This window comes from Macaca thibetana, chromosome 6 (assembly GCF_024542745.1).
Source record: "Macaca thibetana thibetana isolate TM-01 chromosome 6, ASM2454274v1, whole genome shotgun sequence".
Lineage (NCBI taxonomy): Eukaryota > Metazoa > Chordata > Mammalia > Primates > Cercopithecidae > Macaca > Macaca thibetana.
This window is the reverse complement of record NC_065583.1, coordinates 114,293,856-114,320,711: the sequence shown is the minus strand read 5'-3', so window position 1 is coordinate 114,320,711 and position 26,856 is coordinate 114,293,856. Positions and strand designations below refer to the sequence as shown.

The following is a 26,856-nucleotide window of genomic DNA, read 5'->3' as shown; positions in this document are numbered from 1 at the left end:
TCAACATTCTAAAAGAAAATAATTTTCAACCCAGAATCTCATATCCAGCCAAACTAAGCTTCATAAGTGAAGGAGAAATAAAATCCTTTACAGACAAGCAAATGCTGAGAGATTTTCTAACCACCAGGCCTGCCTTACAAGAGCTGCTGAAGGAAGCACTAAACATGGAAAGGAGCAACCAGTGCCAGTCACTGCAAAAACATGACAAATAGTAAAGATCATTGATGCTAGGAAGAAACTGCATCAACTAACAAGCAAAATAACCAGCTAACATCATAATGACAGGATCAAATTTCACACATAACAATATTAACCTTAAATGTAAATGGGCTAAATGCTCCAATTAAAAGACACAGACTGCCAAATTGGATAAAGAATCAAGACCCATCAGTGTGCTATATTCAGGAGACCCAATTCACGTGCAGAGACACACACAGGCTCAAAATAAAGGGATGAAGGAAGATCTACCAAGCAAATGGAAAACAAAAAAAAAGCAGGGGTTGCAATCCTAATCTCTGATAAAAAAGACTTTAAATCAACGAAGATCAAAAGAGACAAAGAAGGCCATCACATAATGCTAAAGGGATCAATTCAACAAGAAGAGTTAACTATCCTAAATATATACGCACCCAATACAGGGGCACCCAGATTCATAAAGCAAGTCCTTAGAGACCTACAAAGAGACTTAGAGTCCCACACAATAATAATGGGAGACTTCAACACCCCACTAATCTGTTGATTAGACAGATCAACAAGTCAGAAAGTTAACAAGGATATCCAGGAATATGAACTCAGCTCTGCATCAAGCGGACGTAATAGATATCTACAGAACTCTCCACCCCAAATCAACAGAATATACATTCTTCTCAGCACCACATCACACTTATCCCAAAATTGACCACACAGTTCGAAGTAAAGCAATTCTTAGCAAACGTAAAAGATCACAGATTATAACAAACTGTCTCTCGGACCACACTGCAATCAAACTAGAACTCAGGATTAAGAGACTCACTCAAAACCACTCAACTACATGGAAACTGAACAACCTGCTCCTGAATGACTACTGGGTACATATAGAAATGAAGGCAGAAATAAAGATGTTCTTTGAAACCAATGAGAACAGACACAACATACCAGAATCTCTGGGACACATTTAAAGCAGTGTGTACAGGGAAATTTATAGCACTGAATGCCCACAAGAGAAAGCAGGAAAGATCTAAAATTGACACTCTAACATCACAATTAAAAGAACTAGAGAAGCAAGAGCAAACACATTCAAAAGCTAGCAGAAGGCAAGAAATAGCTAAGATCAGAGCAGAACTGAAGGAGATAGAGACACATAAAACCCTTCAAAAAATCAATGAATTCAGGAGCTGCTCTTTTGAAAAGATCAACAAAATTGATAGACCACTAACAAGACTAATAAAGAAGAAAAGAGAGAAGAATCAAATAGATGCAATAAAAAATGATAAAGGGGATATCACCATTGATCCCACAGAAATACAAACTACCATCAGAGAATACTATAAACACTTCTATGAAAATAAACTACAAAATCTAGAAGAAATGGACAAATTCCTGGACACATATACCCTACCAAGACTAAACCAGGAAGAAGTTGAATCCCTGAGTAGACCAATAGCAGGCTCTGAAATTGAGGCAATAATTAATAGCCTACAAACCAAAAAAACTCCACGACCATACAGATTCACAGCTGAATTCTACCAGAGGCACAAGGAGGAGCTGGTACCATTCCTTCTGAAACTATTCTAATCAATAGAAAAAGAGGGAATCCTCCCTAACTCATTTTATGAGGCCAACATCATCCTGATACCAAAGCCTGGCAGAGACACAACAAAAAAAGAGAATGTTAGACCAATATCCCTGATGAACAGCGATGCAGAAGTCCTCAATAAAATACTGGCAACCCGAATCCAGCAGCACATCAAAAAGCTTATCCACCATGATCAAGTGGGCTTCATCCCTGGGATGCAAGGCTGGTTCAACATACGCAAATCAATAAACATAATCCAGCATATAAAAAGAACAAAAGACAAAAACCATATGATTATCTCAACAGATGCAGAAAAGGCCTTTGACAAAATACAACAGCCGTTCATACTAAAAACTCTCAATAAACTAGGTATTAAATGGATCGTATCTCAAAATAAGAAGAGCTATTTATAACAAACCCACAGCCAATATCATACTGAATGGGTAAAACCTGGAAGCATTCCCTTTGAAAACTGGCACAAGACAGCGATGCCCTCTCTCACCACTCCTATTCAATATAGCGTTGGAAGTTCTGGCCAGGGCAATCAGGTGGGAGAAAGAAATAAAGGGTATTCAATTAGAAAAAGAGGGAGTCAAATCGTACCTGTTTGCAGATGACATGATTGTATATTTAGAAAACCCCGTCGTCTCAGCCCAAAATCTCCTTAACTGGATAAGCAACTTCAGCAAAGTCTCAGGATACAAAATCAATGCACCAAAATCACAGACATTTTTATACACCAATAGCAGACAAACAGAGAGCCAAATCATGAGTGAACTCCCATTCACAATTGCTTCAAAGAGAATAAAATACCTAGGAATCCAACTTACAAGGGATGTGAAGGACCTCTTCAAGGAGAACTACAAACCACTCCTCAGCAAAATAAAAGAGGACACAAACAAATGGAAGAACATTCCATGCTCATGGATAGGAAGAATCAATATCGTGAAAATGGTCATACTGCCCAAGATAATTTATAGATTCAATGCCATCCCCATCGAGCTACCAATGACTTTCTTCACAGAATTGGAAAAAAACTACTTTAAAGTTCATATGGAACCAAAAAAGAGCCCACATTGCCAAGTCAATCCTAAGCCAAAAGAACAACGCTGGAGGCATCACGCTACCTGACTTCAAACTATTCTACAAGGCTATAGTAACCAAAACAGCATGGTACTGGTAACAAAACAGAGATATAGACCAATGGAACAGAACAGAGCCCTTAGAAATAATACCACATATCTACGACCATCTGGTCTTTGACAAACCTGACAAAAACATGCAATTGGGAGAAGGTTCCCTATTTAATAAATGTTGCTGGGAAAACTGGCTAGCCATATGTAGAAAGCTGAAACTGGATCCCTTCCTTACACCTTATACAAAAATTAATTCACGATGGATTAAAGACTTAAATGTTAGACCTAAAACCATAAAAACCCTAGAAGAAAACCTAGGTAATACCATTCAGGACATAGGCATGGGCAAGGACTTCATGCCTAAAACACCAAAAGCAATGGCAACAAAAGCCAAAATTGACAAATGGGATCTAATTAAACTAAAGAGCTTCTGCACAGCAAAAGAAACTACCATCAGAGTGAACAGGCAACCTACAGAATGGGAGAAAATTTTTACAATCTGCTCATCTGACAAAGGGCTAATATCCAGAATTTACAAAGAACTCAAACAAATTTACAAGAAAAAATCAAACAACCCCATCAAAAAGTGGGTAAAAGATATGAACAGACACTTCTCAAAAGAAGATATTTATGCAGCCAACAGACACATGAAAAATGCACATCACTGGCCATCAGAAAATGCAAATCGAAACCACAATGAGATACCATCTCACACCAGTTAGAATGACGATCATTAAAAAGTCAGGAAACAACAGGTGCTGGAGATGATGTAGAGAAATAGGAACACTTTTACACTGTTGGTGGGACTGTAAAGTAGTTCAACCATTATAGAAGACAGTGTGGCAATTCCTCAAGGATGTGGAACTAGAAATTCCATTTGACCCACTGATCCCATTACTGGGTATATACTCAAAGGATTATAAATCATGCTGCTATAAAGACACATGCACATATATGTTTATTGCAGCACTATTCACAATAGCAAAGACTTGGAACCAACCCAAATGTCCATCAATGACAGACTGGATTTAAGAAAACATGGCACATATCCACCATAGAATACTATGCAGCCATAAAAAAGGATGAGTTCATGTCCTTTGTAGGGACATGGATGAAGCTGGAAACCATCATTCTGAGCAAACTATCGCAAGAAAAGAATACCAAACACTGCATGTTTTCACTCACAGATGGGAACTGAACAATGAGAACACTTGGACACAGGAAGGGGAACATTACACACCAGGGCCTGTCGTCGGGTTGGGGGGAAGGTGGAGGGATAGCATTACATGATATACCTAATGTAAATGGCAAGTTAATGGATGCAGCACAACAACATGGCACATGTATACATATGTAACAAACCTGCATGATGTGCACATGTACCCTAGAACTTAAAGTACAGTAGTTAAAAAAAACAAATTAAACCACTAGAAATGAAAAAAATTATACTACATAAGATGAAAATACATAGTAGATCAGACTGTGGGATTAGTAATTGTAGAAAAAAGTCAACTTGAAGACACAGCAATAGAAACTACCCAAAATTGAATACACAGAGAAGAGAGAATTTAAAATAATAAACAGACCATATGTGAGTTGTCTTCAAGTAACCAAATATATCTGGAATTAAAGTCACCAAAGCAAGGCAAGAAGGGCAAAACCAAAAAAAATATTGAGAAAATATTGGCCAAAATCATCAAAATTTGATTAAATTAGATCTAAGAAGCTCAATGACCCCAAACATGAAAACTACTCCAAAACATTTCGTAATCAAATTGTTCAACTCAGTAAGGGTAAAGAATAATTAAACACCATGACCACCCAAATTAACCTAATTGATAATATATAGACGTTTCCATCCAACAATAGCAGAATGCCCATTCTTTTCAAGTGCAACCACCTGGAACATTTACCAAGAAAGACAATATTCTGGGCCATAAAGCAAGTCTCAATAAATTGAAATGCATTCAAGTCATGCAAACTATATTATCTGACCATAGTGGAAATAAATTACGAATTAATAACAGAAGAATTTCTGCAGTGGTGGGGGGGGGATTTGGAACTAAATAACACAATTCTAAATAAGCCATGGGTCAAAAAAAAAAAAAAAAAAAGAAAGAAAGAAAGAAAGAAATACTCTAAAGGAACATTAGTATTTTGAACTGAATGGAACTGAAACTCAGCATATCCAAATTTGTGAGATGCGATAAAGCTATACAGAGGGGGGGTTTTCTAACATTAAACACATATATTAGAAAAGCAGAAAGGTCTCAAATTAATGACCACAACTTCTGCCATAAGGAACCACAAACAGAAGAATAAACCTGAAGCAAGTAGACGAATGGAAAGAAATCAATGAAACAGAAAACAGAAAAATGAAAAAAAATAACTGAAACCAAATTTGAGAAGATGATTAAAATGTCTGGCCAGAGTGATTAGAAAAAGACAAAAGACAAGAAAAAGACATAAAAGACAAAAGACAAAAACTACCAATACCATAAAGAGAGGTGATTTTACTATATATTCTATAGATATTAAAAGGATAACAAGATATTATGAACAATTATGCCAATACATTTCACCACTTGGAAAAAATAAACATACTCCTTGAAATACTCAAACTACCAAAGCTCACTGAATAAGATAACCTAATTAGCCCTATATTATTAAACAATTCTAACTGGTAGTTTTAAAAAAATCACTCCACAAAGAAAACTCCCAGGGCAGATGGCTTCTTGTGAATTCTAAAAAAATCACTCCACAAAGAAAACTCCCAGTGCAGATGGCTTCTTGTGAATTCTACAAAACATCTGAGGAGAAAATAATACCAATTCTAGACAAACTGTTCCAGAAAATTGAAAAGGAGGAACTATCTCGTAACGCATTCTGTGAGGGCAACATTACCCTAATACCAAAATCAGGCAAAGACAGTCTAAGAAAAAACTACAGAACAACATCCCTCATAAATATAAATCTAAAAAAAAAACCATAATTTTAGAAAATAATATCTAATTATATAGAAAATGATATCTAACTATATATATGTATTTTTTTTTTTAAATAAGTTCCAGGGTACATGTGCAGGATGTGCAGATTTGTTCCACAGGTAGATATTTGCCTTGGTGGTTTGTTGCACCTATCAATCCATCAGCTAGGTAATAAGCCCGGCATGCATCAGCTCTTTCCCCAAATGCTCTCCTTCCTCTTCCTCTACCCTCAACAGGCCCCAGTGTGTGTTGTTCCCCTCTGTGTGTCCATGTGTTCTCATTTTTCAACTCCCACTTTTGAGTGAGAACATGCAGTGTCTGGTTTTCTGTTCCTGTGTTAGTCTGCTAAGGATGATGGCTTCCAGCTTCATCCATGTCCCTGCAAAAGACATGATCTCATTCCTTTTTATGGCTGCATAGTATTCCATGGTATATAAGTACCACATTTTCTTTATCCAGTCTATCATTGATGAACATTTGGGTTGATTCTATGTCTTTGCTATTGTGAATAGTGCTGCATTGAACATACATGTACACGTATCTTTAGAATAGAATGGTTTATATTCCTTTGGGATAACTAGGCCACGCCGTCTTCCACAATGGTTGAAATAGAAACACTTTTACACTGTTGGTGGGAATGTAAATTAGATATCTAACTATATTAAAAGAATAATACATTGATGACCAAATTGAGTTCATCTTAAGAATGAAAAGCTGGTTTGGCCGGGCACAGTGTGGCTCATGCCTGTAATCCCAGCACTTTGGGAGACCAAGGTGGGAGGATCACTTGAGCCCAAGAGTTTAAGACCAGCTTAAGCAACACAGTGAAACCCCATCTCTATAAAATATACAAAAAATTAGCTGGGCATCGTGGTGCACGCCTGTAGTACCAGCTACTCAGGAGGCTGAGGTGGGAGGACTGCTTGAGCCTGGGAGGCAGAGGTTGCAGTGAGCTAAGATCACAACACTGCACTCCAGCCTAGGCAACAGAGTGAGACCCTGTCTCAAAAAAAAAAAAAGTTGGTTTAACGTTGTAAATCAATCATTGCAATTCACTGTATTAATCCACTTTTAAAAAGATAAACTATATAATTATCTCAAACAATTCAGAAAAGGCATTTGGTAATATTCCAACACCCATTACTGATTAAAAAAAAAAAAAAACTCTCAGCAAACTATGAACAGAAGGAAACTTTCTCAACCAGACAAAGGGAATCAACAAAGAAACCTATAGCTAACACCATATTTAATGGTGAAAGATGGAATTCTTTCCTCACTGAGGTCAGGAACAAAACAAGGATCTCTGCTCTTACCACCTTTATTACGCACTGTATTAGAAGTTCTAGACATTCCAATAAGGCAATAAATAAATAAATAAAAGTCATTCATTATTAAAAGGAAGAAGCATAATGTCTTTCATCTCAGACAATGCGATCATCTTTATATATGGAATCTTTTAAAAAGCTATTAAAACCAGGCCAGGCTCAGTGGCTCATGCCTCTAATCCCAGCACTTTGGGAGGCCGAGGCAGGCGGAACACCTGAGGTCAGGAGTTTGAGACCAGCCTGGCTAACATGATGAAACCCCATCTCTACTAAAAATACAAAAATTAGTTGGGCATGGTGGCGGGCACCTGTATTCCCAGCTATCTGGGAGGCAGAGGTAGGAGAATCACAAAGCCGAGATCGTGCCATTGCTCTCCAGACTGGGAGATAAGAGAGACTCTGACACACACAAGAAAAGCTATTAAAACCAATAAATGAACTTAGCAAGATTACAGGATACAAAATCCACATACATATCTATTGCATTTTTACATACCAGTGAAAAACTATTAATATGGAAAATGAAATTTTAAAAAGAGTATCATGGACAATAATATCAAAACATATGACCAAATGTATAAAAACACTGAAAACCACAAAACACTGCTGAGACAAAGTAATGAAAACCTAAATAAATGGAGAGACAGACTTTGTTCATGAGTTGGAAGACTCCATATTGTTAAGATGGCAATTTGCTAGACCACACTCCAGAGGAGATTACATAAAGTCATGAATACCAGGAGACAGAGATCACTGAGGGCCATCTTAGAAGCCTGCCTACCACAGACTTCTAAGATGCTGTGTGACCTTGCCAATCAGTTAACTTTCCTGTGCTTCAGCTCTCTCTTCTGCAATATGGAGAAAACAGCAGTACCTATCTCATGCAGTTATTTAAGGTTTAAATGATTAAGTGTCTGTAAAGCACTTAAGTATCTGGTACTTGGTTATATACATACATCAATACATCCATAAAACCAATATAAATACTTAAGTTACTATTCCTTAGAGCTTAGAACAATACATCCTTCTTTAACTATTTAATGGTGCCTACTACAAATAAGGTACAGTATTTATTCAAGGTGTGCATAAAGATAACTGATTAAATTTGGGTACTGAGGAAAAAGTATCTTCTTGTTTTCATTTTTATTTGAACTTCAACAAACACACACAGGTAATGCCTGAGATAACCATAATCCTGTTTCACCAGGTCCTAATTTGTACCTATTTTCCAGACATAACTGTCAATGGTACGCTCTTTCAGTTTTTTTTGTGGTTTGTTTTTTGTTTTTTAAGATGGAGTCTCACTCTATTGCCCAGGCTAGAGTGCAGTGGTGCAATCTCAGTTCACTGTAATCTCTGCCTCTCGGGTTCAAGAGATTCTCCTACCTCAGTCTCCTGAGTATCTGGGATTACAGGTGCATGTCACCATGCCTGACTAATGTTTTTGTGTATTTTTAGTAGAGACAAGTTTCACCATGTTGGCCAGGCTGGTCTTGAACTCCTGACCTCAAGTATTCCTCCCACCTCAGCCTCCAAAAGTGCTGGCATTACAGGCATGACCCATTGCATACAGCCCCCCTCTTTCACTCTTAAAAGTGTCCCAGTGTACACAAGAAATTAGAGTCACTCCAGTTTGTCACAGTCCTAGACTGAAATGGAAACTGAATCTAGATAAAGACTTTTGAGTAAGAAACCAACAAGGCATGGACAAAAGGAAGGGAAACTGAAGAGGAGGAATATGGGCAATGGGGGTGGGTAGATATAGTGGGCAATAGAGTGAGACCCTGTCTCAAGAAAAAAAAGAACAAAAGGTTGGTTTAATATTCTAAATCAATCATTGCAATTCACTGTGTTAATACACTTTTAGAAAGATGAACTATATGATCGTCTCAAACAATTCAGAAAAAGCAGCATGGTAAGAGAAAAATAAATGCTTCAAAATGCCCACATAACAAAATTAATTCACCCACAATCTGAATTCACACTTCCTATAAACCTAATATATTCTTTAAAAGCTTAATGAAATAAAATATTTAACTGTTTATAAAACAGGTAACTGGCATTTCTTTAAAGATTTTTAAAAATCCATAAATGAATACCAAATAAATGTTAATGTATCACATTTAACTTCCCTTTCCTCTATCTGTTCTAATACATTACCATGAAACCAATATATAATCCTGATAAACACATTATTTAAAAAATAAGAAAACTTGTTTAAATGCATAGACTGCAGGCCAAATTTTAACAATAAACCACTTTTATAGCTATTTTTGTACTCCCAACTGAAAACATTAGGTGACTTTGGAAATTCTAATTCCTTTATAATCCAGCAGCACCAAAGCAAACAGTCATGACCCCTTAAGAGGATAAATATGCCCATTTTAATTAAAGACTAAATTATTTGACTTGGTGTGCAATTTTTGCATCTGTATTTTGAGACGTATTTATAAATCCTGTGCTTTTCATTAATGAAAAACTGTAAAAGTATAATAATTGACAAATAGCCTACAGAGGCAGTCTTAAAAGGTGTCTTGAATTCTCAAGAATTTAGGCTAATAAGAGGAATGAAGTATTGATACATGCCACATTATAGATGAACCTTGAAAACACTGTGCTAAGTAAAAGAGGCAAGTTACAAAAGACCACATATTGTATTATTTCATTTATATGTATGGTCTAGAGGTAAATCTATACAGACAAAAAGTACATTAGCAGTTGCCTATGACTAGGGTAGGAGTGGGGACTGAGGGGAATGGGGGAATGGAGGATGACTTCCTTTGGGAGTGATGGAATGTTCTAAAATTGATGATAATGACGATTGCACAACTCTGTGAATATACTAAAAACCAATGAACTGTATACTTTAAATGGATAAATTGTATGGTCTGTGAATTATATCTCAATAAAGCTGTTACCATAAAAAGAATTTAGGCTATAATTCCTACCCTAAATATAAACTGTTATGTATTATTATCTTAAAAATGGAAAAACCTGATTCCAATACTTTATACCAGAGAAAGCCAAGAAATGTATGCATTAGTCTGTTCATGCTAATTGCTAAACATTGATGCAAATATACTCCACGTCTTTGAATTCCTACTGAATTTCAGACAACAAATAGATTTCTTGAGTATTTTACCACAAAATAGATTTAGATATTGGCTTGACTTTAAACTTGTGGTGGATATTTCCTGACTTCATTTGAAAATTTAATTAAATTAAATAACCTGTCAACTTGCAGGTTTTTATTCCTAAGTAGCTATTAATTTGGGTTATCAATAAAAACCTTAATAAAGTATGGGAGGCAACACATATCAAGCCACTGCTAGATTTAGCCATTTTACAATGTTTAGATATATCTAAATATCATTTGAATACCATAAAGACACACAATTTTTGTCAATTTAATAATTTTAAAACAACAAAATACAAAGCTTAATAAAGATAATTTGCAAGTTTTATAGCAAGTTAGCTTTTTAACTATGTGTGTACAGTCTTATTTTGCCTTCAAAAATTCTGCTTCTAGAGTTTCAAGCAAGGAATATTAATCATTTCTTGACCTAGGTTTATAATGTTATATTTCACCACTGATGTATTGTGAATTTCATTCACTAATTTAGGTGAATATTAATCATCATCAAATAATTCTAATAGATCTTAGTCTATGAAAGCAATCAATACCAGTTACTAATACTGATATTTTAACTAAAAATATAGATCACAAAAATGAAAGATCAGTTTTATTATGCTATTAATGCATATTTATAATATATGAAATATAATAAACTATAGAAATATTGCCATATTTCTACAAATGTATACATTTTAGCCCTAACTTTGGTATTCAGAGCTAAGATGTCAGGTACTTAATACAACATAGAGAGGTAATCATCATTTTAGGAAGTGGCTTAAAGCTGCTCTTTGGTATAGCATAAAGTTAAGATTTGATAAATCTAGGTAGTGATAACAGGTATTCATTATATTATATATTATTTATTATGCACAATTATATAGAACATAGTATATGCACACATATGTACATATAAAATACACATATATAATACATATAAATAATTTTAATATGTTCTTTGGTGTTCATTCAATATTATTGATATCAGAAAAAACAACATGCAAAAGTCCTTTATTTTCTTTCTCTCTAGTCAGAGTGATCTGATAGCTTTGCACAGCACAGTACATTTTAAATGTAAATCAACAAAATAAAACAATAAGATACAATTTTTAAAGAAAGGGATAACATTTTGAGTTTTTAAAAGTAACTACTGTTACTTAAGTGATTGCAATCTCAAATGGCTTTTGAATAAAACCTTTGAGTCCCTGGGACAAAATTTGGCCCAGTGGAAATAAACGTATCAATCATTTTTCCTCTGGCATTCTTTTTTTTTTTTTTTTTTTTTTTTTGCTCACTCTGTCACCCAGGCTAGAGTACAGTGGCGCAATCTTGGCTCACTGCAAGCTCCACCTTGCAGGTTCACGCCATTCTCCTGCCTCAGCCTCTCAAGTAGCTGGGACTACAGGTGCCCACCACCACGTCTGGCTAATTTTTTTGTATTTTAGTAGAAACAGGGTTTCACCATGTTAGCCAGATGTTCTTGATCTCCTGACCTTGTGATCTGCCTTCCTCAGCCTCCCAAAGTGCTGGGATTACAGGCATTAGCCACCGTGCCCAGCCCTGGCATTCTTGATACACACATTATACATTCTCCCTAGTGAGTTGACATTTCAAGCAAACATACAACATGATCTCACTCATAAACAGTCGGGTCAAACCCCTGAACATGTTAATAAGTGAGTTATATCAACCAATTTTCAACAGTAATATAAAATCATCTGTGGAATTCTCAAAAATATTTTTACAAAAATTAGTAGTATGATTTAAACACATGTTGGATTTCAAAATAAGAAATATATAAGAGAGTCCAACACTGGTACCTCTCTTCTGATCCTCAAAAACTAACCATTTTAAAAAATATTTTTACAAAAATTAGCAGTATGATTTAAACACATGTTGGATTTCAAAATAAAAAATATACAAGAGAGTCCAACACTGGTACCTCTCTTCTGATCCTCAAAAACTAACCATTTTTAAATATTAAAGATGATACTCCTCTCATTTTGATAAGTCACTCTGTGGCCCTAGCAATCCAAAAATAATTATAGACTTTTTAATAGGCTAGAAGTTACTTTGAAACTTTAATAAGAATTCAAAAAAGAATTATACACTGCTCCAAAAAGCATTTTTCTAACCTCTGTTACATTAGCCAATCTAAAATAATATGATATGAACTCTTTGAACTACTACTCTATTAAATCCTGAGATCATTTCTAGTACTAGTCTGATCATTAGGAGACAAGTTTAAAAAGAAAATTTTCGGCCAGGCACGGTGGCTCATGCCTGTAATCCCCAGTACTTTGGGAGGCCAAGGTGGGAGGATCACGAGGTCAGGAGATTGAGACCATCCTGGCTAACACGGTGAAACCTCGTCTCTACTAAAAACACAAAAAATTAGCTGTGCATGGTGGCACGCACCTGTAATCCCAGCTACTCAGGAGGCTGAGGCAGGAGAATCACTTGAACCTAGGATGTAGAGGTTGCAGTGCCGAGATCGCACCACTGCACTCCAGCCTGGACGACAGAGCGGGACTCATCTCAAAAAAATAAAATAAAATAAAATAAATAAAATAAAATAAAAAATAAAATTTTACGTTTAAATCTCAAACTTCAAAAAGGTACTTGAAGTAGCTTACAAAAGCAAACAAGAGCCCTGCAGAGAATCAGGAAAATATCCAAGCGAATTCAGAGTAAAAAGTTGGACAGCTGAATGTTGTAGCCAGTGCAAAGAAAGGTGGGCTAACTGCCCAGATGTACTCTACTACTTGAATACCTATATACGTGCTTGGTGTAACTTCTGTCATTTGAGGCAAAAGGTAAAAATCCAATGGAGATAGAATAATGCAAATGTGAAGTATTGGGAGCCCACTGTGTGTCACATTTGGGAAGAGTGAAAGAGCTTTACAAATATAAATACAAAAGTCATGTAAATATTTATGATCATTTTGTAAGCTATATACAACAACATTTTCTTCTAGTAATTTCATTGACACTAATCAACGTCCATATTTTTTAACAGAAAGGTTTCTACATTTGCACAATTCCCAGTATATTTTTAATTCCTTAAGTATATTTAAGAATATTCCAGACCACAAGACTCTAAGGGGTTGCAAATTTTATCAGACTAAAATGTCAACGTGTATTTATATAGAACTATATGATGTTTTTATTCAGCAGGCATGTCATAAACCAAATTTTCTCACTTATGATGCCAGGTAGATAAAGTCAATTAAAGTGACTATAACTATAAAAAAAATTCAGAAATTTCACTGTACGACTCAGTTACTCAAGAAATTTTTCTAAAGTTTACATTATCTTACAGGATCTCAAGATTCTAACTCATATACTTTGTATTCCCTCCCTAGAACCTAATGTAGGGTCAATGAACATACCACAGATGAAGCGTATGTTAAATACTGTCTTGCAAATTGAAATAATCATCATACCAAAGACTATAATGCTTCTATTTTGCTTATTGTTTATTGTTACTTTTTATTTTAAAATATTGATAAGAAGTCAAAAGGCACACTTATCTTAAAATAATTTAAGTATAATATTTCTAACCAATTATAATTAAGAGTATTAAAAACTAAAACAGATAGCATCATATAATCAAAGACAGAATCACCAGGATCTGAGCCGTATTCTTTCACTTATTAGCTGAGTAATCTTGAGAAACTTACCTACCAGTTCCCTCATTCCTAACATAATAACACTCTCTACAGAATTGTTGCTGGAGAGTAAAGAATAAAATGGATCTGAAAACAGTTTTGTAAAATTGGAAAGCAATATAAAAATTCAATGGGTTATCATCAAAAAATAATTTTGCTTGAGAGACAAGCTGTTCAACACATAGTGTAATCAATCTGCTTCTTTATGTTTATATATCTTAATTAAAGTATTTTAAATTAGATAGACATTCAAGTAAGTTGTATAACTGCCAGTGTCCTCCTCTCTTTCAATAAACTTTAACACAACTGGAAGGTAAAAATAGTTAATATATTTTATAACCAATAATGGTCACTTTATTTTTATGATATATATTTTCTCATATGTTTTAATCTTGTTTTAGTGTGTATTTTGTTCAGTTAACAAATCATCTACATGCTTTCTATTAAACATTATGAATAGAACTTATCAGTAGAAGGAAAGTCATTTATTAAATTTCTAAGTCAAATTTTAATATTTTCTTTTTTCTTATTTGGTTCATTTGATGCAAACACAATAATAGTGTAATACATTCTTTCCCAGTAGTGAAAAATAAATTACCATTTTGCTTTCTCTATACTCATTATCTGAATGAGGCTTTAGATAGAACCAAATTTATTACAATAGTGAATAAACACAATAATCAATGGAAAAATACTTGCAACAAACCATACCTAGTAATAAGAACTGCATTATCGTGGTGGGCAATCCCATTTTCTGGAATGGTGTTTCCATCACTTTGGTGGGAGAGAATGGACTTCTGCCATTTACAGAAGCTATCGAGGGACTTGTCTGCATGGTGGTTTATCTCCAAGTTTGGCTGCAATACAACATGCATACCAGAAATGTTCCAAACAAATTACTAAGGTCAGTTGTTAAAACTTTTGAAGACTAAAGTGGGAGTATAATTAGAAGCAGTGGTTTCTAGGAATAATCTCTTGCCAATTTTTATTTCTGTAATATCTGACCTAGAGCTCATTTGGTATATTATTGAACAGATATTTTTTTCCAGTTCCAGCTGTAATGATAACGTGAACATATGTGAGATTATCAACATAAAAACTAAAGAAAACCATTATTATAAGATATGCCATGCAAATGCTCACCCTTATACTGAAACATAGCTAATCTATATAGCTTTAACATAAAAGGCATATTCTTGTAATGTATTTAAAATTTGCTTAAGATATTAAATGTGTAGAGCTAAAACTCATATCCAACTAGAACTTCCTAATAGGAGCAATAATAAAACATATTATTTAATAATAAGTAATTCTATAGCTCTATAGCCTGTCTGTTAAGAATCTTAGACTTATAAACTAACACATTCTTACCTGATCTTCTGTGAGAACAATTAAGCGGGCCACTATAATATTCACAACGTTTCCTAGGCTGGAATCACGGTAAAGTTTGGCAACCTGACCTCCAGAAAATAAGAAAAGACACAAAGTCAGACAAAAATCATAGGGTGATAGTTTGATTTGATTTTTTTAAGTGCTAAAACAAGTTTTTATAAATTTAACCACTGTATACATTACTCTGTATCACTTAGAACTCTACCCTCAAGGTGCCTTGGTAAAAGGTTTTTATACCAGTCTACCTCAATAAATATTTTCTCCTAGACATGAACTACAGCATGGAAATTAGAGGGTGAGCTGATGTTTCAAGTTAAAAAAGAAAAACAAAACCCTCAAACAAGATTTAACGATCCACTAAAACTGTCGTATTATCTAAAAATGAATGATAAGGTCATCTTTAAATGTATTTCTATGGAACTGAAACAATACTAGACCAATCTTTTACCATTTTAGACAGGTAAATTCTTATCATTATTAACTTCACGGCAAAAATTTGTGATCTTAGTCAAAAACACAACAAATATGAAATAAAATATTATATAGAGGGATCAAACTTACAATATTCATCACACTCAAAATGTAATGTTCAATGTCTTTGCGGCCATGGTAGCCCACCATCATTTTATCTGCCACTACCAATGTCTCCACAAACCGTTCAATGCTCACTGATCTCTTCTGTCTGTGGTGGTTATGTGTGTTGTTAATTGGTAGTGAATAAGAAAAAGTGGATGTATCATTCAGCCACCAAGGTTTGCCACTTCTTGTGAAATCTACAATAAAAGCAACCAATTCAGGTAAGTTCACTAATTAAACATATTTATTTATAAATCTTTCATGTAGACATGCTTCTTATAAATTATCTAATATATTAAGATTTTTCAAAGGGAAGAGAATGAGAAAATGCAGTAGTGAGAAATAAGTCTGTAAATTTTTGAAAATAATGTTATCTGAAAAAAAACATTCAACTGCTCATGAAAACAAAAAAAACTAATAAATGAATTAATAAAAAATAATTTTCAAATAATCATTTCATATTATTCCAGTAATTATATCTTGATACATTTAAATTTAGGATATATACTTTAAAGAATCATTTAAAGTTATTTAAAAAGCATCTAGAGTACGAACTTTTGAATCAGTCTAAGACAGCTCTGATAGAGAACCCTGATTTTGCAAAAATCTATTTCAAAGATACTTTGAGCATTCATTTTAAAACGAGATGCTTCCATTAAGCTATTTTAATTAGAATCAATTCTACTGCTCTAGAAATCTCAATTCTAAAAGGCAATGAATTACTTTTTTCACTTAGGTCGGCAGTCTACAACTATTTATTCTGACAGAGTACTCAAAATACTTCTTTTCCAAAGCCTAGAAGTAAGACATTCAATTAGAGTTGAAAGATCACGATTCCAGCATAATTTGCTTTGAACCACATTTAGCACGGATTGCAATGTATCCTTTGTTTTCTACACATTTGGTTCTTCAGTATAGAAGCAGCCTTTTAGTGCTACGGCATTTGTAAACACCTGCCTCACTGATTATCATCTTCATTAAATAAACTTGAGCATGTAGAGGGCCTCTGTATATCTTCCACATCCTTATATTGAATAGGAAATCTTTCTCATCCCCACTATTGAAAAATTTAGTGAGGAATAATTAGATTAATATATATGATACACTTGACAGAAAGTGTAACTATTCTCATTTCTCCAACTTCTTTAGCCTTTCTCTTTAAAAAATTGCATTGGTAGGTGCTATGGTTTGAATATCTCCTCCAAAACTCATGTTGAAACTTAATTGCCATTGAAACAGTATTAACAGCTGGGGCCTCTAAGAGATGATTAGAACTTGAGGGCTCCACCCTCATGAAGGAATTAAAAGCGTTATTGTAGGAGTGGGTTGGTTATTGTGGGAGTGGGTTCCTGATAAAAAATAATGAGTTCAGCCCAATTTCCTCTCTCTGTTGTGTGCACTCACTTCCTCCTCTTGCCTTCCTCCATTAGATGACCCTCACCAGATGCTGGAGCCATGCTCTTGGACTTCCCAGCATCCAGAACCATATGCTTAGTAAACTTTTACTGTTCTTAAATTATCCAGTCTCAGGTATTCTGTTACAGCAGCAGGAAACGTGCTAAGACAGTAGGATGAATAAATTTTAGGAAATAAGGCGGAAATGATCATAAGACCCATCAGTTAAATACTCCTGAAACTCCTAAAGTCAAGAGAAGCAAAGACATAAACACCACTTCTTATTTCAATAGTATATCCTCCAGATAGTAAGTGTTTCTCTATATCCATTTGTGGCAGACAGACTCTCCAGATGGTCTCCATGACCTCTGTCTCCTGATGTTCACATCCTTTTGTGATTTCCTCCTTTTGAATATGGGTAGGACCTGTGACTTGCTTCTAACTAACAGAATACAGCAAAGATGATGAGATGCATGTGATTTTGAGTATATTAGTACATGATTATGTTACATAATATTGTAGCATTTACCTAGAGTCTCTCCCTTGCTGACTTAGAGAAAGCAAGCAATCACATTGGTGAACTGACGCTGGCATCTGAAGACAATCATCCAAAAACTAAAGCTATCTGTAACCACAAAGAACTGAATGCTGCCAACAACTATGGGAGTAGAGAAGTGGATTCTTCCCCAGTCAAGATTCCAGATGAGAATTCAGCCCTAGCTGAGGCTAAGCAGATGACCCATCCATGCACAGACTCCTGACCAACAGAAACTGTGAAATACTAAAAGTATACTGAGTAAGCCACTAGGTTTTATTGGCTAATATTATTACAAAACAGCTGAAAGCTTTTCCACATCAATATAACTCCAATTTCTCCTGCTCAGTCCTCTGTGATCATAAAACCACTCATGTATTCAAGTCATGACTAGTCTCTTACTCTGGCTAAACAGCTTAAATGTCCAAATATAGGATTTTATTTTCATTCTTTTGATCATTTCCCCTTCTCTGACCCATTCAATTTCTCCTTATTTTTATTTAAAATATTGTGAAAACAATTAGACATTATTGTGCAATAAACACAAAGCAATGGTAGTTCTCACTTAAAATGTATTCAGGTCGGGTGTGATGGCTCACGCCTATAATCCCAACACTTTGGGAGGCTGAGGTGGGTGGATCACCTGAGGTCAGACCTTGAGGCCAGCCTGGCCAACATGGTGAAACCCCATCTGTACTAAAAATACAGATATTAGCCAGATGTGGGGAGGGCGCCTGTAATCCCAGCTACTCAGAAGGCTGAGGCAGGACAATTGCTTGAACCTGGGAGGCGGAGGTTGCAGTGAGCTGAGATGGCACCTCTGCACTCCAGTCTGGGCAACAAGAGCAAAACTCCATCTCAAAAATAATGATAATAAAACTAAAAATGTATTCAGTGTAAGGTAATTGGTGTTATCATCATCTTTGTTATTGTCCTAATTTTCAACATTTTAGTTTTTAAAATTTTTAGTTGGCTTGGCTATCACTCTAACAAACTACAAATTATTTGAACATTAAAACTATATATTTTTATTTATGAATGTCCATCAAAGGTATTTTATATATAGCATATATAATTATATATTCAATATTTTATACATATACACATATACTGAATGAATAAAATCAAGAGAGAACATCTTTAGTTTCACTTTAAAAATTAAATTAATCCAGCATAATTAGCTCATTATAAAACTATGCATTCTATAATTGCCAATTGACTTCTTAATGTTAAGCTTAGTGATCTGTAAGTACTATCTTTCTTAGTCTAAAATAGAAAACGAGATTAACTTGCTTTGTTTCAAAATAAAGATAGTAGTTCTTCAAATGATACCTGTTACAGATGCTTTGCTTAATTTAATTTTGATTAGATTATAGCATGTTAGGAAAATATTGCTCATAAACACATACAACACGGTAACTTTTTCCCAAAATCAATATATGGATTTCATTGCCATTTGAAATAAGATTTTAACTTTTTGATCAATATCAAAGTGTTTGAATATATACAGCCATTCACTATTATTTCATTAACCTGCTTTATTTTAGTATTTACATAGTACTTACTACTTCTGGACAGTTGGCCATATATTTGTTTGTTTGGTTGTTTGCTTATTTAGTTAACTGTCTTTCCTCACTAGAATATAAACTCCATGAGAGCAGGGACTTTTTCTGCTTTATTTATCGCTGCATCCCCAGCACCTAGAATAGCCTTGCATACAGGAACTAAATGAATATTTACTTAGTGAATATATAAGTAGATAATGAAGATATAGAGACGTAATAACATCTATTTCAATGGACTAGAAGAATACTTAGTTATCTCTGGGTGTTGGAATAAGTAATTTTCAGTTTCTTTTTTTCCTTTTTGTCCTGTATTTTCTAAAAAGAACATTTATTACTTCTATAAAATTTTTAAAAATTCAGAGTTTGAATCTAATTAGAATGGAAAAAATTAGTATCTGAATGTAAGATAAATATATCCAGTGTCAAGGGGGTTTTCATATCTTATATTTTGACATAAACTTGAATTCCAGGTAATAGGCTAACTGGCAGTGTATGCCTATAAATTCACATCTCTCACTTGACCTATGCTGTTGAAACAGTATTACCATTAAGATGTTAGCCAGACATTTCCCAAATTTACTACTAAACACAAAACATTTTTTTTTTCCAATTAAGTCTAGTAACACTTGCCCAGAACATAGGGAAATACTATTTTATATTCCCAGTAATAGGAAGCCAGTGAAGTTTTTCAAGGTGTGTGATACAGCCAGATTTAGGGGACAGATTTTACTGAAAACAAAAACACAAACCTGGAGGCAGAAAGCATAATTAGAAAGTCAGTATAGTGGTCTCGTCAAGAGATAATGAGGGTCTAAAACAAACAGACTAGAGTTCGGGGTAGTAGAAATGGCAAGTGAATTGAAAACATTGAAATGGAACACTGTTTAGGAAATTCTCACAGTAATCCAAATGAGAGATGGTAGAAGAATCTTTCCCCAAAAGGACAGAATTTTATGACAGCCATAAGAATGGATTTGGAGAAGTGTTTCACTAATGCGTAAACCATTAAAAAATAAGGATCTGCCTTTCTTAAAATAATGTGATACGTACTTCAAAAAAGGATAATTTAAATATGAAAGGATTAAGAGATAGGCTTTTCAGAATATGATAAAATCTTTAAAGATTTTTACAAAAGGTGATCTTCTTTACCATCATACAGTGAAGGTTGGCATATTATGGAAAAATGATAGAATAATTACATTATAATAAACAACTGAATATTTAAATCCTAGGTTTTTTTCTTTCTTTTTTTTTGAGAAGGAGTTTCGCACTCGGAGTGATCTTGGCTCACTGCAACCGCTGCCTCCAAGGTTCAAGCAATTCTCCTGCCTCAGCCTGAGTAGCTGGGACTACAGGAGCGTGCCACAATGCCCGGCTCATTTTTGTATCTTTAGTAGAGACGGGGTTTCACCACGTTGGCCAGGATGGTCTCGATCTCCTGACCTCGTGATCCGCCTGCCTTGGCTTCCCAAAGTGCTGGGATTATAGGCGTGAGCCACTGTGCCCAGACTGAATTCTAGTTTTTAAAGAATTTACATATAGTTATACTTACAGTCTAAATGTTGTTAAATATAAGATAAACTTATTTCCATAATGTTTCATTTCATTACTCAATACAAAGACCCAACAAATCTTCTGTTTTCATTATTAACTATGGAATTTTATTTCAAGTTTTAAGTAGATTCACTGTAAGTTGTCTTTTTCTGGTACCAACAAGGACCTAATTAACAGCCTCAGAGATTACTCAACAAGAAAGTGTGCAGAATGAGAACAGTAGGTTAAGAAAAGAAGACTCAATACTTAAGAAGAAAACAAGCCCATGAAGAATATGGAGAAGAAACAAAAGGATGATGCATATCATACACTAACTCACAAGGCAATCCTTTCTTTCTTTTTTTTTTTTTTTTTTGAGATGGAGTCTCGCTCTGTTACCCTGGCTGGAGTGCAGTGGCATGATCTGGGCTCACTGCAACCTCCGCCTCCCGGGTTTAAGCGATTCTTCTGCCTCAGCCTCCCAAGTGGCTGGGACTACAGGCAAGCGCCACCACGCCTGGCTTATTTAATAGAGACGGGGTTTCACCATATTGGCCAGGCTGGTCTCGAAATCCTGACCTTATGATCTGCCTGCCTCGGCCTCCCAAAGTGCTGGGATTACAGGCATGAGCCACCACGTCTGGCTAACCCTTTCTATTTTTTACTAAATGCATTCGTTGGTGACTTTACCTTTGCATTAAGCTGAAATCTCTCTCTGAAACATTCTGCCCCTGGTTCTAGCTACTGGAACTATATAGAACAAATCTTTAAAAAAAAATTTAATATAATAACACTTTAGTGTACTAGAAACAGTCATTTTAATGATAGCTACAGTTTGATTGGGTAACTAGTATGTGCTGAGATGAGCACTCAGAGAGGTTGGGTAATTAATTGGTCCTATGCTATACCAAAGCGCATGTTCTTTTTGCTATGCTATGTTATATCCACTGTTTCTCTACATTTTCTCACCTTTAGACTAACATCCTCCTAACTCCTTAGCTCTAGTCTTGCTCTTCTCTAATTCCATCTCCATATTGCTACCAGAGTAGTCTTTGTAAAACACAAATCTGATTATGTTATTCTTCCTGTTTAAATCCTGTCCGTGGGTTTCTAGTGTACTTAGGATAAACAAACCCCTTAACATGGTTTATAAGCTCTTCATGATGTGGCCTCTGCTAATCTTTCCAGTTTCATCTCTCACAGCCACTTCCCCCAACCACTATGAACCTCACCTTTATCCCTCCAGCCCACATTCTAATATCCAGTTACATGAACTGTCTGTCAATTTATATAACATGACATTCTCCCTTTTGGTTTAGGAGCTTCATAAACGCTGTTTTCTCTATGTGAAACACTATAGCCACTGCTTTCTCCACTTCTACACAGCTACTTTTACTTTTCCCCCAGGCCTCAGCTTAGAAGTCACTTCTTCCATGAAGCTCTCCTTGACCACTGAAGTCTAGGTTTGTTGTCTGTACTACATATTTTTATAGTATCCTCACTCAGTGCTAACACTACTTTTGAATACTACCTTAAGATTCTTCAAGTCTTAAAGTGTCTAGATTCCTGCCACTAGCATAAAAATATCAGGCTAAACAAATACTCTATTTGCACAAATAGAGTACTACAGTACCTGTGCAAAAAAGCTATAGCTATTACCTAAAATAAGATGGTTATTTTTTTCCCTTCAACCAAAAAAAAGAAAATGAATTTTATACAAATTTAAAGACTTCTCAAAGAGCTCCCAGATGGATTTAATACTACTGGTAGGTGGCATTGGGAATTACACCTGATGTAAATGACAAGTTGATGGGTGCTGACTAGTTGATGGGTGCAGCACACCAACATGGCACATGTATACATATGTAACAAACCTTCACGTTGTGCACATGTACCCTAGAACTTAAAGTATAATAAAAAAAAAAAAAAATTAAAAAAAAAAAAAAAAAGAAACCCAACCTAAGAAGCCGAGAGAAAAAATGTTTTAAAAAAAAAAAAACTACTGGTAGGTGACATCCATTAAAAGGGCTCTGGACATTATAATCCTAGTCAAATTCCTACTTACTTTTATTGCTAACCTTACTACACTTGCCATAAGAAAGAAAAAGCAGCAATCCAATACAATATGCTTTCTAAAAGCTGCACACTCACTCACCCGAAACCCCACAATGAGAGTGATCATACAGATGTCGTTGTTGAAGGGCAGACTTTTTGTAAATAACATGAGGGTGGCCATTTTCATAACTAAAATGCTTGGAATCCTCTGTGGTATTCTTTAAAGGTTCAATAAAATATTCTTCATCTTCTGTAGCAATAACACCATGCTAAAAGAAAAATAAACAAAGAACTTACCAAGGAGAATAATTTTAAATATTAGTTATCATTATTAACAAGAGCTAAAAATAAATAGACACTTCTCTAAAGACAGGGTTAAAACACGTTAATAAAAAAAAAATTAGCGAATTATTTGTACTCAGTAAAACATTATATAAATGTTCCTATTCTTTAAAAAGAATATTTAAATACCTCCATATGCTATGCACTGTACTCAGCATGTCACATACATGATTTCCTCCAATTTCACAATGACTCTGTGAGGTAACAGAGGTTTTATGTGAACACTAAAACTTATTTCAGTTCCACATTATGCATGTAACTATATCCTCTGTGTTTAGATATAGCTTTGTGATTGAGTTTTGGACAATAAAAATATGGGCAGAGGGTTATATAACACTTTCAGCCCGACCTCTGAATACCTCTGCAGTGGAATCTTCTACTCTCTTTCCTCACTGAATGAAGACAACTCCAAATACCTAGGGTAGGTAGAAACCAAAAAAGAAGGAACCTGGGTCCCTGCGTGACCTCTTAGAAAGCTGTCTGATGTAGACACAGACACACACAAGAAATAAACTTCTACTGTGATAAATCACTGACATTTTGAGGTTTATGTTGCATCAATTAATAAGTTGTTAATTAACACACATCCCATACATCCCCATTCTGCAGATGAAGTAACAGGCTCAGAAGACTTGCCCAATATTATACAGAGGTAAGTGAAGGTACTGGAATTCAAAGTTCTGCCCTTACTTACAGTATTTTATCACCTTATCCCTATCTACTTAGCCAAATGCTACTCAGTTTAGTTATCTCTCCTCTTTAAAAACCTTCTCGGCCGGGCGCCGTGGCTCAAGCCTGTAATCCCAGCACTTTGGGAGGCCAAGACGGGCGGATCACGAGGTCAGGAGATTGAGATCATCCTGGCTAACACGGTGAAACCCCGTCTCTACTAAAAAATACAAAAAAAAAAAAAAACTAGCCGGGCGAGGTGGTGGGCGCCTGTCGTCCCAGCTACTCGGGAGGCTGAGGCAGGAGAATGGCGTGAACCCGGGAGGCGGAGCTTGCAGTGAGCTGAGATCCGGCCACAGCACTCCAGCCTGGGCGACAGAGCAAGACTCCGTCTCAAAAAAAAAAAAAAAAAACTTTCTCTAGTCCCTAGTCCAAATGGAGTAGCTTCACCCTCCACTGAGCTTCAATAGAGCTAATTCTCAGTATCACTTATTTTCAATTAATTCCACACTGCTTTGTTACATCTCAAGTCTTGAAGTCTTATTTAGAGTTGGTATAAGTTTTCAACTTCATATTTTAGCTTCCCAATTAGATTATTTGCTTTTTAAGGCAAAGGGTTATGTCTCATATTTCTTTGTATCAGTTACAACCATAGAAAGTGTCCCACATGTAATAGGTATAAATAAAACTTTGTTGATGAAAAAGAATGAGATGGTAAAAGTTATCTGAAATAAGAATTTCCACCCTTGTCTAATAATGTTTTCCTAAGTATGGCACATGTGAGGACTGCTCTTAATCCAACTAATTTACCCTGTAACACCAGATAAAATAAAAACTCTCTGGGTGTATTTCCTCAGCTGGAAAAATGAAAGAGTTGGTCTAAATTAGTGGTTTTAAAACAGCACTCTGGGGAGCCCTAAGGGTTCCATGGAAGTGCCCTCAGGGGATTGCCCCAGACAACAAAGGGAGACCTACATGGCTTGGATTCCTCGGTTTAGGAATCAGTTGTGCTTTTATTAATCTATATATTAAGTTTCCACATAACATTTCATTTGAAAAAGGAGTTTTGCTGCTTTAAAAAGAAAGTTGAAAACCTCTAGTCCAGATAATCTCTAAGGTCCCTTTGAATTCTAAACCTCTATGATTCTGTTTAGGGAAATTCATGTTAAGTACCTCATGCTTGGAAGGAATGATAAGACATAATCAGAGTTGCTCTAATTTATAGATTAAGTTGGCAGTCACCTACATGAAATGAGCTGAGAAATGCAAACAAAAAAAGCAGCCCTGAGTCACTTCATATAATTTTCACCATTGTTTGCTTTAATTTAAGGAAAATAGTCCCTATATTAAATGCAAATACTAGCAAAAATAACATAATATGCCATTAACATATTCTAATACCTCAGTATGAAGTACTTTACCAGGTAGATCAACAATGTGCTAAAAAATGAACACAGTTCCTGCAGAATAGCAGGCAAGTATAAGTTTTGATAAGAGGGATATGTAGGAAGCAGGGTCTAGGCTACAGTCCAGAAAGGCTAGAGACTAAAATCATGCTGGTCTGTGGGCACAAGAAAATTGAAAGTTACCAGACAAGAAATTTGATTTGCTGGGGAAAAATGAAGTCAGAAGCCTGGTAAGTAAACATAATCTCTAATTTCAAGAATGAAAAGACTCTGGAAGGACAATCCAGAGATTTTATATGTTAGGTACTTTGTAAAATGTTTATAACATTATCTCCTCTTAATAACTCTTCGACGTACCACTATCTGTTCCACTTTGTAGATGAGAAACTGAGATGCAGCAAAGTTAAACAATGAACTCCTGTGACTGACTTTGGAGCCAGAACTCTTAACCACTATACTATAATTCTCTTATCCTCTAAGGGCTGTTTCTGTATTTATTTATTTTTTCACAAAATATGCTTTCACAAGTGCCTATCACAAGGCAGATACTATGCTACGTGGTGGGGATACAACAGTGAACCAAAGTTCCAGCTCTATCATGGTACTTACATTTTGGTGGGAGGAGCTAGAAAAAGCTAATTATGCTGGTGCGGTGGCTCATACCTGTAATCCCAGCACTTTGGGAGGCTGAGGCAGGTCAATCACGAGGTCAGGAGTTTGAGACTAGCCTGACCAACGTGGTGAAACCCTGCCTCTACTAAAAATACAAAAATTAGCCGGGCGTGGTGGCGCATGCCTGTAATCCCAGCTACTCGGGAGGCTGAGGAAGGAGAATCGCTTGAACCCAGGAGGCAGAGGTTGCAGTAAGCTGAGATCACGCCACTGCACTCCAGAGCCTGGGCAACAGAGCAAGACTCTGTCTAAAAAAATAAAATAAAATAAAAATTTTTTAAAAAGCTAATTGATTAAACAAATAAATGATGAAGCAGGTAGTGATAAACATTAAGAGGAGAGATAAAAGCAATCAAAAAGGACAGAGAATAATTAGAGGTGAGAGAATTATAGAAACTATATTGGATAGTTGCAACCATCCTCCCTAATAAGGTGGTATTTAAGCAGAAACCTGAATAAAATGAGGGAGCAAGCTAAACATTTATCTTGGGAAAGGGCAGACCAGATACTGGCAACAGCAAATGCAAAGGCAATGAGGTAGGAGCATGCTTACAGTATTTCAGAAACAATCAGGAGCTACAGTGACTGAAGGGAGGGAAGGGAACAGTGATTATGAGATTAAAAAGGGTCTGAAAACCAGATGATGGAGGGCCTGAAGTTAGTGGGAGTACCAGAAACCTATGCATGCCT

At 35.4% G+C, this 26,856-nt stretch overlaps 1 protein-coding gene across 1 annotated transcript in view; it reads right to left on the bottom strand.

The window, feature by feature from the left end:
* ADAMTS6 (ADAM metallopeptidase with thrombospondin type 1 motif 6) overlaps positions 1-26,856 on the bottom strand; it is a 321,212-nt gene that overhangs the window by 284,531 nt on the left and 9,825 nt on the right. The window contains exons 3-6 of the mRNA XM_050793724.1: positions 23,178-23,346; positions 15,980-16,191; positions 15,398-15,481; positions 14,738-14,883 (exon numbers count right to left, since the gene is read on the bottom strand). Coding sequence (XP_050649681.1) covers positions 14,738-14,883; positions 15,398-15,481; positions 15,980-16,191; positions 23,178-23,346 — 611 coding nt within the window. The remainder of the gene's footprint in view (positions 1-14,737; positions 14,884-15,397; positions 15,482-15,979; positions 16,192-23,177; positions 23,347-26,856) is intronic.